The following is a 13,934-nucleotide window of genomic DNA, read 5'->3' as shown; positions in this document are numbered from 1 at the left end:
GCACACTACTAAAAGTAGTACAGGCTGTTTGTTGGAATTCAACTTCCATCAGATTCACCTATTATTTTCAAATATAAATTCACCAGTGGTAGCTTCACAAGCAAGTGGAAAGACTTTGCATTTATATTTGTACTTAAGTTAGGGGCTCTTTATACTTGAAATCACTTTAAAATTTAATGAAAAATCAAAACCTAGGTACATAGTAAGTTTGTGATCGTGAAAACAGTTTATATTTGAGCACTTTCTTAAAAGGAAAAATCACAGGAATATTTGTTGATCTAGAATTATTGGTATACTTAGGAACAGAGTAAGCAACAAGACAGTAGTGAGTAAAAACTGTATTTAATTCTCATTTTCTCTCAATATTTTGTTTGGTTTAATGTGAGATGGAACAAAAGATAGCAGTGTTTGACTATAGAATTATAGTTATTAATTTTTTTTTGGAAATTAGTGATAAAACAAAGTTGATTTTTAAGCCACAAATTAGTCAAAATTTTGGACTTCTTGTTAGGTAGTTTTAAAGTCTTACTTCAGATAATGTCAAGGTAAATAAAATTAATTATCTAAGATATATAGATCTGGATGTCTGTATTTCAATTCACTACTAACTAAAACTAAAGTATAAAAACTAAAACTAAAGTATAATTTCTTAAGAAAAAATCAAATAGAGCTAATATTTTTCTTTTTGTTTGGTACATTATTGCTGAACATTTTATAATCTGAAATTTAGATTTGGTTATACCAATGCACTTGTCTAAATAGGACATCTTTAAGCCAATGAGAGAATGATAACCAAAAATCTGATGGAGGTTAATGAATCGTGTTTTTCAAATGACCACTTGAGCAATGTGACTCGTGATATCCTCCCTCCTGGCTGGCCTATTTTCAGTCAACCAAAAATTAGTGGTGGATATCACATGGGAAGGAAACAAATCAGAAGGTTTCTAAACCCTAACATATAAACAAGATTTGCATTATTATGCATGCAGAAACCCTAAAACTACAGGCATTTTAACTACCATGGAAAACAAGCTTAAAAAACACCAATTGATTGATAGTTTCACTTCAATCAAGAGCAACTACCTAAAAGTTTTATTAACCATTTTTCTGTACGACTAAACTTATTTCCTGATTCAAAAGTCCTGATATTTGAAGTATTTCTCTTTTTCAAGATAACATTTAAGCTTAATGATTTTCATTATTATGGATCAATAATATAATTTACCCTATATCCTCAACTGTGCAATGCTAAACTAAAAAACATTAAACTAACTTAATGTTTTATAAAGGCTGACTTACTTTTCTGGATGCTTTTTCTTTCAAATGCATGCATACACATAGAACACATTTGCAATATGTATGACCATATGTTAAATTTATCTACGAATACATGTATATTTACAACACTAATGTGTATATAGATAATATTCTCGCTCACCACACATACATGTACACACACACAGAACGGTAAAAATATCACCTTTATACACTTAGAAAAAAAAATCAGAGTTCCAAACCTAGGATTTATTGCACCAATCCACAAAGATGTGCTATTTAAAATTGTGAAATACTTTTGTAAACTATGAGACAAATCAAGTGACACAACTTTGCACACGAGAATGATTGGGAAAAAATGGTTTGCTTGGTTAATTAACTAAAATTCAGACACAGAAGTGAAAAATGAAACATAAATTATGTCCTTTTTTTAAGCTCAACTGTTAAAAAGCCAATTATCTACCTGAGAATGTATGTATGCCACATAGAATACTTTGAAATCACTTCATAATCATAAGTGAGAAGCTCTGAGCACTTGTATTGAGCCGTTATTTTATTTGTGAAATTGCAAATAAAACATAAACCTGGAAGGTATTATTCCCAGCTCCAAGGCGACACTGTTGTAATTAAGGGAAACCTGTAAGTGAATTGGTGGAGTCCTGTCTTGTGGAGTCCTCAGTCGTCGTCGAGTGGGAGGGTCACACTGGGAGAGACTAATAAGGGCAGAGATGCGTCCCCCTTCCCCACTTGCAGGCAGCTCACTTGGGCCACTTCTCAGCGGCAGTGCTGCCGCCTTGCCGGGACTCCACTGCGCCTCAGAGCTCACACACACACACATTCAAGGTAAGCTGCGCAGCTTCGCCACTGGCCCTTTCACTTGCTCTTTTACGTAAGCCGAGTTTATGTATTACTCCTGTTTCTAGTCATTTGTGTGCATCTGCTTTTCAAGAAAATGTAAGAACTCTGCTACGCGTAAATATATTTTGGTGGATAAATTGTGCTCACCTGCAATTACGTATTTCCATAGGTAGCATAAGATGGAACAACAACAACAACAACACACACACACACACACACACACACACACGTTTGGCATGATACATCCATTCTGGTATACAGCAGGTTCACGGAATACAGGTTTATGCTTTCTAATGTTAAGTTCAAGGTTTTTCTGGCTGTACGTATTAGCAAGGCAGAACTATGAGCACTGCTGATGCGGGTGAGAATAGACAGCAAATACTGAGGAACACAAATACCCTTGGGGGCTAAACGCACAGAGCAAATAAACTCAATATAAATTCATGCCATCAGTCTTTTTCTTCTTTCTTTTTCGGGAACAATTTACCCTTGGAAGGGAGGAGACAGGGTTGGAAAGTGGGTAAGGCGAGAAAAAGGATTCCAGTGCTTGCTCCCCAGCCCCGGGTTACCTATTCTGACCTGCGGGCATTTTTCCCAAGTGTGACTATGGAGGGTGCGAGCTGTGGGTGCGGGGAGGTTTGCGTTGGCCGGAACCCCGGGACTCCCGCCTTCTCCAGCCGCGAATCTTCCCTGCGCGTCCGGCCCTGGTCCTTAATTACCCTGCAGCGAGCGCAGCGCGGCTGGACACGGTGCCGCCGGCGTCCCCACGTCCCTGCCGCCGCCGCCGCGTGAACGTCCCGGTCCCGGCGCTCAGCGAACGTGGCCCCCGCCGCCGCAGCAGCAGCAGCCGCCGCCGCCGCCGCCGCCGAAACCATCGCCGTCAGTGCGCCGCCGCCGCGCCACCGCGGCCGTGAGAAAGGAGGCGGCGCCACACCACCCGACTCAGGCACCGCAGGGTCCCGGAGAAGTTTGTTGGCCCGGAACCAAGCACGCCGCCGGCCGCGTTAGCTCAGTCAGAGCCGGCGGGCATGTAAGCGATGACTGCGCCGCGTAGGCTGTCAGAGCAGAGCGGGAGGGAGCTGCAGAGTTGGCGGGTAGATGAGTCCGTGGCCAGGCCAGGTTCCCGGAGCCTCAGTGGCACCCGGAGAGCCTTTGGCGAGAGGCGGGGAAACGAGCTGGGGACCGAAGGCTTCGCCAGCCTCAGGGAATAGTGACCTGAGGGTCACAACAGAAGGGAACCCAGAATCCTGAATGTGCATAGAGTTTTAATAGAAGCATCCAGAAATTTAACAGTGATTGGGGTCATGAACCACACTTAGTGCTCAGAAAAGGTGAAGGGAGAGGAAACAAACCATTGTGCTACTCCCAATTCCAACACTACTTAAGTTTTTTCTTATTGTAGGAGCCTGGGGGAGAAATAACATAGGATTGTCAAGACCTCTCCAAGGAATAGCATTTGTGTGATAATGGAGGGGGATGAAGTAAAAGCACTGCAGTGGCCTTTCTATATCCATTCCATTCCCCCACTCACCCCCCAAAAAAAAAATGAGGAAAAGAGTATACATAATGGCACTTCTTTTGACCACATACAAATAAAACACTTATATCATTCTTGGAGGGTTTTAAAAAGTGCTTATATGTGTTGTCTTTCAGCATTTTCTTGCTGGTGGGTAGGGAGGAGACCGCAGGACTTTTTCTAAGTAAAGTTCTTTAAGATATGCTTGGAAAAGAGGAGCTGAGGTGTTTAAGTGTTCGGGTGGCATAAAACATACATAAATGTCTTATTCTGATGAGGACTGAGAAGACTTTTTGATATCTAACTAGGTGGTGGGGGATATCTCTTTAGGATGAAAGATAGAGTAAATCTCTTTAGGATGAAAGACAGGATTAAGTGGAGTTCTCTTCCTAGAGGACAGAAATCGCAGCAAGTAGTTAGTAGGTGCTTCTGTGACATTTTGTCCAGGGTGGTCGCTCAAACTGGTAATGAATCCTAAATCAGGTTTCATGGGAAAGGAAGAAGGTATAGCAATAGAGTGAGTCTGGAACAGACCAGAGGAAAAAGCAAAAAGATGAACTAAAATAAAATGTTATTGTAGGGGCATTGTTTCTAATTTATTCAATTATTGTGATCCAAGGAAGTCATCTAAAACAGGTGGAAGTCATATTCATTTATTCTTGCCCTCCTGCTTCTGAGGCAGGAAAAGATAGGATGATAGAAACCATGATATGGTTAACTGGTGTCTTGAATACAAATTCAGGTGAAGAAATAATATGTGATGTATTTTGCAGATATATATAATATATGGTGATATATGCACTTTTTTTCTCCATAATGGTATAATAGTATTGCTTCTGGGGGGAAGGCTGAGAAAAAAAATGGAATAAAGGTACTGGAGGTGGATTATTTGAGGTAGGCCACATTGAAGACTCATACTGTAAAGAGGTAGAAAATTACAAGGCTTAGCAGAAGAGAGCAATCAGGGAGGGCATTCCAGCCAGAAGGAATGGCATGTGTGAAGGCTTAGAGGTGGGAGTGAGCAGTCATGTGCTCCTTAAGACAGTGAATCTTAGCTGGGGTGAAATCTGAGATGAGAGCAGATAGCACCTGCCAAGGAAAGATGGGAAAGGAGAGACTGAGAAACATGGGGCTCTTGAGGGTGTTATTTTGTAGGCCAATTGTGATATGTCTGAGGAAGTTGCATGTTGACTTTGGAAATTGATAAAAAATGATGAATGTACAAATGGGGTAATAATCTTGTTCTATCTACAGGTAGATTTGGATGTGCAAAGGGTCTCTGATCTCTTCCTTTGAAGTAATGAAAGAAAACTGTGACATTTCAAGATAGATCAAAAAACTACTAGCATCTTTTAAATGAAAAAAATTAGACCAAGTTGGTAAACCAAGACTACATTCGTTGAGTGTTACTTTATTTTTTCCATCAGGGCTATCACTGGGGCTTGGTCCCTATATCATGATTCCACTGTTCCTAGCAGCCATATTATTATTTTTTAATTTTTTTATAGAAAGTAAAACAAAGAACTAAAAAGGGAGACAGAGGGAGAAAAAGAGAGGAGAGCTATCTGCAGCAACTTTTGCTCATAAAGCTTCCTCCCATTTAGGTGGGGAGCTAGGGTTAGAACCTAGGTACTTCTGGTTGTGCTACCATCTGGACTCCTAATGGAATTTTTTTCAGTACTTTTTCCGATACTTGCTTACCCCATTATCTGAATACTTGGGTTATACCACTTAACTTTTATGAAAAACCTACATTATCAATACCTGTCTTTGCTAGCCAAATGAAATTCAAGAGATTTTTTTTGTTTGTTTTTATGTGTTTAGGGTAATAGGTGAAAAGTAACAATAGTTCTTAGCGTGTGTTTTGCAGTATTTGTTGTAGAAATAGTGCATGTCCTGAGCAGTTATACCACCAAGCTCCTCCTCTAGGCACTACTTTATGTAGACTCTGTATTTATCATTTCTTTCCTGCACTTACCATGTGTTAGTGCTATTTAGGAGCATATATTCTGCATCTAGGATGTTTAAAAAAATTTCCCCATATTAATGACAATTGTTTCTTTGCTTTAAGCTATTTTTTTAATGAAAGGTTTCATAGAAATGTTTTACTTTTTGATGGTAGGGAAAACTTATTTCTCTACAATATTTTATTTCATTCATATCTTTCTACACAGGTTAACATCTGAATAAGTTATTTAACACATTTAACCTTTTATTTGCTTACTTTTAGTCCAAAGGTATTATCTTGTATTCATCCTACAAACTGATCAAATGAGTATCAACGAAATATCAAGTGTAAGCAAAATACAAAAGATAAGATAGTCTTTTATTCCCCTCCAAGATATTCAATATAGAGAAGATAAAGAATGCATACAAGTTACTAGAGTCCAATACTAATTGTATTAAAATAGAGATGGATACTGAGATATGTTATAGATTTCTAAGTGGAGAGAAATGAAATTTGTGATGGTTCTTGTGAACTCAGAGAGGACATAGCATTTTAACTGCATTTTGAAGGTGTTTGCCAGATGGAGAGAGATTTGGAAGTACATTCCAGTAGCTAAATCAGCATGTACAGACTAGTATGTTTTAGGGATCATGAATAATTTTATGGAGTGAAGTTTGTTAAGAGGGAGACTGCAGGTTGTAAAACTGAATAGATTAATTGAGGTTCCTCTGCAAAGGAACCTTGAATTCTTCCCTTTGGGATAGGCAATTCAAAGCTAGTAGGAGTCTAAACTGTTTAGATTCTTCTTTTTTCTTTCCTCTCTCCAATTGGTGCTTCATCTTTGTGGACTGACTTGAGAAGGAGAGAGAGAGAGACAGAAAGAGAGAGAGAGAGAGAGAAGGGGAGGGGAGGGGAGGGGAGGGGAGAGGAGAGGAGAGGAGAGGAGAGGAGAGGAGAGGAGAGGAGAGGAGAGGAGAGGAGAGGAGAGGAGAGGAGGACTTCCCTCAATGTAGTAGAGGCTGGGTTTGAATATACGTTGTACACAAGGCAAAGTAGTTACACTATACGTTATTTTTCTGAACCTAGTTGTTTTTTTTAGAAATCGGATTTTTGAGTAGTAGGGATATGGAATTAAAGAGAGAGGAAAGAAAGAAAAACTAAAGGAAAGGAGTCTAGTAAAGTATCTGATGGACTTTTTCCAGATTGGAAGTGATATGGGTTCAAAACACATTTGAAATTAGATTTGATAAACTTTGATAGTTAATGTGGGAGTCAAGAGTTAATTAGACTTCATTTTGAAATTTTTAATATGGAGTCTTGGACTAATGATTTTTCCTGTAATTAAAATAGGAAGGTCACAACATTTCTGTACACTATAGAAAGGGCAGGAACTTTGCTTAAGCTGCAAAAGGCTAAGTTCATTTTCATTACTGTCGTCAATGATAAATTTATGGAAAAAGGTAGATGTAGGCCTGAACTTCCCCGATGAACATGGGTGTTGGCAGGTGGATCCATACCCCAATCCTGCCTCTCTCTTTCCCTAGTGAGGCAGGGCTCTGAGGAGGCGGGGCTCCAGGACACATTGGTGGGGTCATCTGCCCTGGGAAGTCAGGCTGGCATCATGTTAGCATCTGTAACCTGGTGGCTGAAAAAGAGGTATAAAGGTATAAAGCAGGACAAATTGTTGACTAATCATGAGCCTAAAGGCAAGAATATTACAGATGAAGATTTGGGGGTATCCATTTTGGAAACAGCTAGTAGGTCTATTTTAGGTATATTCCAAGCGGCCCATGACCCTACTAGTTTTTTCCTGAGTCTGTTAGCTAACATGCAGGTGGATCCAAGGTATTGTCTGGGGAGATGGGCCAAAGATCTTTATGGGGAGCAGAAGGTGGAAGGTCTGGCTTCTGTAATTGCTTCTCTGCTGGACATGGGCTTTGACAAGATGATCTATATCCCTGGCCTGTTTCTGTCTTTCCCTAGTGAGGTAGGGCTCTGGGAAGGTGGGGTTCCAGGACACATTGGTGAGGTCCTCTGCCCAGGGAAGTCAGGTTGGTATCATAGTAGCATCTGCAACTTGGTGGCTGAAAAACATTCTGATATAAAGGAGAACAAATTGTATAATAATCAGGAACCTAAAGGTAAAAGTATAGCAGATGAAATTTGAGGCCTTCCCATTGGAAGAAGCTAGGAAGTCTATTTTTGGTGTATTGCAAGGGACCCATGATTTTACTGATTTTGCCTGAGCCCAACAGCTAACATGTAGGTGGGCTAGAAGTATCTGGGAAGATGGCATCAGAGTTGGAAATAGGACTGGAAAGCCGGGTGAGGTCAGAGAGATGCTCCCAACTATGGGAAAAGTATAGAAATACCATTAACTATAAACCCCATCGATCTGACCCAGGGCTTATACCTATTCATATTTAGCACAGGAGCCTCTATAACCTCTGCATCCCTGTCAGTCTGAGCTCACATCCCATGGTCATAACTAGGAACATTCTAGGCTGCACTCATTTCAGTACCAGTCTTTCTCAAGTGGCAGAGTATGTTGACTCAGCTTCCCTTTGGAGAGTGAGGCAGTTTCTACCACTGTTCTTCGAGGACCATTGTTGTCTTTTTATTGTTGTTGTTATTGATGTCATCATTGTTTGATAGGACAGAGATAAATGGAGAGAAGAGGGAAAGACAGAGAGGGGAGAGAAAGAGACACCTGCAGACCTGCTTCACTGCATGTGAAGTGACTCCTCTGCATGTGAAGTGACTCCTCTGCAGGTGGGGAGCCAAGAGCTCGTTATGCTGGTCCTTGCATTTTGCACCACCTGCGCTTAACCCGCTGCGCTACCACCTGACTCCCAATACTTTTTTTTTTAATTCCTTTATTTCAACCAATATCCATATCTACTCCTGTTGCCAAAATGATGAAAATAGTGTTTAGAAGTAGAGGTCAGATCCAAGACTTCAGCAAACCATTAATCTGTTTGTCATGGTGATGAGAAATTTGTTACAGATATTGCTATCTGGGTTACATTAGTGCCTTTAGGATTCCAGTAGTGTTACCTAGTCAAGACTCATAGTGCTGGGCAACCTAACAGTTATGAGCTTGGTACTTTGTAGCTTTGGGAAGGAGTTTCCTGGAGTCTCTATCAAGAGTCTTGATAGTGAATAGTTGAAAATTTAAAGGAACTGTAATGTATATAAATGTGATGAGTCTATTCCACATCTTGGTTAATAAAGTTCATGGTGTGGCAACAAAGATATTTTAGTTAAATAGATGTAGACTTGAATTATAAAAGTGATTAAAATCTTTCTTGTGTGTTTTAAACTTAGCAGAGTACTGCTCAGTTTTGGTTTATGTTGGTGCCAGGTCTAGATCCTGGGAATTAGCCTCAGCCATAAAAATCTTTTCTATAGCCAGTATGCTATCTCCTCAATCTTCTATAGGAACTTTAGTGTTTCACTTCTGTAGAATGCTGTGGCTCGATACCTGTCTTCAGCACCACCATTTGTGCTAGGTAAGAACCTTCCTACTCTGGGTCTTACATTTTAGGAGGTAAGAGTATGACTTTGCTTTAGCAGTACACCTATTTTCAGAGTAAAATTTCTATAGAGCCCAAGTTTCTAGACAACTCTATGTAGACAATAACCAAATGGCCCTCACTTCTCTTGCAGTGTCTGGAACACTCTTATTTTGGCCCAGTTTCCCGGAGGGTGAACAAACACCTTGTTTGTTCAAACGCGTGTGTAAACAAGCCCAAGTTGATAGTCAAAGATTGCTATTTTTCATCCTTATGGACACAGCTTATCAACTTGCTGCCATATTTTCTTTATATTTATTTCTTTTTATTTTTAAATGGTCTTTTTATCTCTTTTTATTGTTGGATAGAGAAAAAGAGATATTGAGAGGGGTGGAGCAGATAGAGGGGAGAGAGACAGAGAGACAAACCTGCAGATCTGCTTCACCACTCATGAAGCTTTCTCTGCAGGTGGGGACCAGGGGCTTGAACAGGTCATTGCGTACTATAATGTGTATACGTAACCAGGTGTGCCACGGCCTGCCTGGCCCCTGCCATGTTTTCATATATGTGGGTGATCCCCTTCCTAGTGCAGGCAGATATATAAAATAAATAAAAGATCAGTCTGCCTCCAAGCCATACACCATTTCATCCTTTAAAGCTCGCTGTGCTCAATTCTAAACTTGACCTGGGTATTTAGGTCTTTCTGATGGATACTATTGTAATGTCTTTATTTATTTATTTATTATATTTATTTACTGGATAGAGACAGCCAAAAATTGACAGGGAAGGGGGGGTGATAGAGAGGGAGAAAAATAGAGAGACACCTGCAGTACTGCTTCATCACTCGTGAAGCTTTCCCCCCGACAGGTGGGGATCCGGCTCAAACCTGGGTCCTTGCACACTGTAATGTGTGTGCTTAACCAGGTATGGCACCACCCGGTCCCTATAATTGTGATGTTTAAAGGAAGAAAACAGATTTCAGAAGTTCTACACCACTCTTCTTTGTGAAAGACCTACATTAGTACCTGCTTGCATTATCTGAAAGACATTGTCTAGAATTTCTGAAGAACTGCTTTCAGATATGGCTATTTTGCCCTTGCTGTTGCTATTGCTGCTGAATAGGAAAGAGAGAAATTGAGAGAGGAGGGGAAGACAGAGAGGGGGAGAGAAGATAGACCCCTGGAGACCTGCTTAAAGGCTTGTGAAGCGACCCCCCCACACACAGTAGTTGAGGAGCCGGTGCTCGAACAGATTCCTTGCGCTGGTCCTTGTGTGCTTAACCCGCTGTGCTACAGCCTGGCCCCTAAGGACAGTGTTATTAACGTTATGCTCAAGACCCTGAGTTAAAGTCATTCTCCATAATAAGTTATTTATAGTATTAATCCTTGTTTTCAGATGAATAGATGAAGGGTTATTAAAGCTACGCAACTTGTTGCTAAGTAGCAGAAACCATATACAAAACCATTTAAAATTACTATAGTAAACTATCAGCTAAGAAATTTTAACTTTGGTTAAATGTGAAACAAGGATCACTAAAAACTAGAGCAATCTTTGTATTATTTATTTGAAATGGAGTTAATTGTTTCAAAGTTTACTATCTTAGACAACTAGAATAAGTTTGCAAAGTCATCTGAGGTTTGGAACTTTATACATAGATGAAAGACTTCAAAAGAAATAAAGCATAAAACAGCTGTTTGCTACTTAGAACTACACATATGGTTTCAGTATTGCAATTACTGTTTCTAACTATTCATCCAAAAGTATCTAAAATCTTGAATTAATTGTAAAATGCTGATCTTACTGTATTTGGTACACATAGAATACCAAAAATGGTGGCTTAATGTTTCCTAAGAGTATTGACATAGGTTAGGCACTTGAATTATGAATTCTTTTGTAGTTGATTACTGAGTAAATTTTGAATGATGTCATATAAGTATTGTCTTTGCACATTTAGAATTCCTGGAGTAAGTATTCCAGTGGTACTGTAAATTTTTAACTATACTGAGGAAGTCATCGTGGTTTTACCTGCAAATTTTCCCATGCTAGTTTTTTCATTATTAAAATAACTTGTATAATGTTTAATTTTTCTATTGCAATAAATATATTCAATTAACCTTTTTCTCAACACCTATAAGATAGTAATACATTCAAAATGACAGTTTTGAAAGGCAACATGTCAATTTCAAATACAATATAGTGGTTCCTCACAAAAATCAAGAATAGAATTACTATGTGATCCAACAATTCAGTTTTAGGTATGTATCCAAAGGAATTGAAACGACTCACTTGAAAAGGCATTTCAGCCAGAGGGATAGAGAATGGGAAAGCTACCATGGGAGGGGGTGGGTTATGGGGATTGGGTGTTGGGAAGTGTGTGGTGTTGTACCCCTCCTACCTTATGCTTTTGTTCACTAATCCTTTCTTAAATAAAAAATTAAAAAAAAAAAAAAAAGAAAAGGCATTTCAGGCTGGGTGGTGGAGCACATACATTACAATGTGCAAGGACCTGGCTTCAAGGTTCCCATCTGCAGGGGGAAGCTTCATGAGAGCTGAAGCAATGCTGCAGTGTTTCTTTCTCTCTCCTCTATCTTCCCCTTCTCAATTTTGCTCTCTCTTTATCCAACAAAGAAAATATTAAAAAGAAGCATTTCTTTTTAAAATTTTTATCTTTATTTATTTATTGGCTAAGGACCTCCAGATATCAAGAGGGAAGTGAATGATAGAGAGGGAGAGAGACAGAGAGACAGAGAGACACCTGCAACACCGCTTCACTACTCACAAACCTTTCCTACTGCAGGTAGGGAGGCATTTCTATATACATGTTCACAACCACATTGTTCACAACAGCCAAAAGATAAGAGCATCCCAGATGTCTGCCAGTGAATGAATAGATAAACAAAATGTGGTTTATACTAACATGGCAAAAGTATTCATCTCTTAATAGAAAGAAATTCTGACATATGCCCTAATGTCTTGAAGATATAATGCTAAGTGAAATAAAGTTAGAAAAGGACAAATGCTGTTTTGAAAGATGAAAAAAATATGAATGATGGTATGATTGCACAAGAATATGAATTAACTTATTACCAATGAACTGCACATTTAAAAATGTTGAAAGTGGAAAAGTTTGCGTTCTATGTACATAAAGAATTTAAAATATATTTCACTAAATGTAATTACTTAAACATTTAAAAGATGAGATACTTTAGTTATAAGAGGTTTTATAATTGATCATTATAAAACATTGATAATTAACTAGGAAGTAATCTCTAAATACTTTCAGAAGCCTTACATGCTCAGTAACATATATTTATATATAATTACATATATTCAAATTATATAATTTGAATATATGTAATTATCAAATTATATACAGTATAAAATATGTTAGCTTGTCTTTAGTGATGAGAATTGTCTGGAGATGATGAGAAAAACTGTATACAATAAGCTCAATTAAAAATATTTTATCTTATTGCAGATCTGTGTCTACTTGTTCACATGGTTTCAAGGCACAATGGAGTTCACTGCCTCTTGGAAACTTTGGCTCTGGGTGGCAATGCTCCTGCTTCCTGCTTCCACTTCCGTAACCGTAAGGGACAAATCAGGTAAAAAGGCCACCTCTTTGTCCAATTGCCAAATGATATTTATAGTACTTAAGTGATTTTAAAAAACTCATTTAAATAAATCTTGCTAAAAATGAAGTAGCCACAGATTAATTTGAATTACATTTTGTTCAAAATAATTGACAATTCACTTTTTTTCCAAATGACCTTTACATGTCACATACTAGACTCTCTGAAATTACTTCATATCCTTATTATAAAATGATCTAGTTTTTCTTCCATTAATATCTACAGATGTAAGCATGTATTGTGCATCTCTGTGTTTATATATATGAAATTGTATATTTAGCCTTTTCCTGTGTAAATTGTAATTTTTTTCAAGTTATTCTAATTATAATTATGGAGATTTATCACTAAATAGGATTAGCACAGATATCACTGGTCTTAATGAGAGAAAAGTGAAAAGCAGAGTAGGAGCTATAGAAATAAATGTAGTTTAATTATATGCAAGTATATTTTGTAGTGTCTCAGATAAAGTGAAAAATATTAATAGTTTTCAGAGAACTTTTTGAGTCAAATAGATAATATTTACAACTGTTAAATATCTCAGCTTTCTCATAGATATGTCCAAGGAATTTGACGGCACATTAAAGCATCTTTGATTATTTTTGAGTTCTCAAAATTATTAAATTGCTGAATTGGAAGACTTCTTTAAAAATATTTTTTGAATTTAATTTGATAGGACAGAGAGAACTTGAGACAGAAGGGGGATAAAGAGGGAGAAAGAAACAGAGAGACATCCGCAGCACTGCCTCACCATTTGTGAAGCTTTTCTAATGCAGGTGGGGACCAGGAGCTTGAACCCAGATTCTTGTGCATGGTAATATGTACACTTAATCAGGTGTACCACTGCCCAGGCCTCTAAATATTTTGTAAATAGTAAGTCTGTCTAAGTCATACTTATATGCACTTCATATAAGTATACAAGTATACAGTTGATGGGATACATTGAAAAAATCATATGCTATTCAATGATGAACTCTTTATTTTTTTAATTTATAAATTTATTTTTGGATAGAGACAGAGAGAAATTTAGAGGGGAGGGGAACATAAAGAGAGAGACAGAGACACCTGCAGATCTACTTCACCACTGCTGAAGCTTTCTCCCTGCAGGTTGGGACCAGGGACTTGAACCCTGGTCCTTACACACTGTAGCTTGTGCATTTAACCATGTGTACCATTGCTTGGCCCCTGATGAA

At 38.5% G+C, this 13,934-nt stretch overlaps 1 protein-coding gene across 1 annotated transcript in view; it reads left to right on the top strand.

The window, feature by feature from the left end:
* Nucleotides 1-3,055: 3,055 nt before the first annotated feature.
* The window catches only part of COL19A1 (collagen type XIX alpha 1 chain), a 388,031-nt gene continuing 377,152 nt past the window's right edge, over nt 3,056-13,934 (top strand). Inside the window, exons 1-2 of the mRNA XM_060190822.1 lie at nt 3,056-3,163; nt 12,591-12,717. Of these exons, the coding sequence (XP_060046805.1) occupies nt 12,627-12,717 (91 nt within the window). The 5' untranslated portion in view covers nt 3,056-3,163; nt 12,591-12,626. The remainder of the gene's footprint in view (nt 3,164-12,590; nt 12,718-13,934) is intronic.

This window comes from Erinaceus europaeus, chromosome 4, assembly GCF_950295315.1.
Source record: "Erinaceus europaeus chromosome 4, mEriEur2.1, whole genome shotgun sequence".
Classification (NCBI taxonomy): Eukaryota; Metazoa; Chordata; class Mammalia; order Eulipotyphla; family Erinaceidae; genus Erinaceus; species Erinaceus europaeus.
This window is presented reverse-complemented; position numbering and strand designations above follow the sequence as displayed.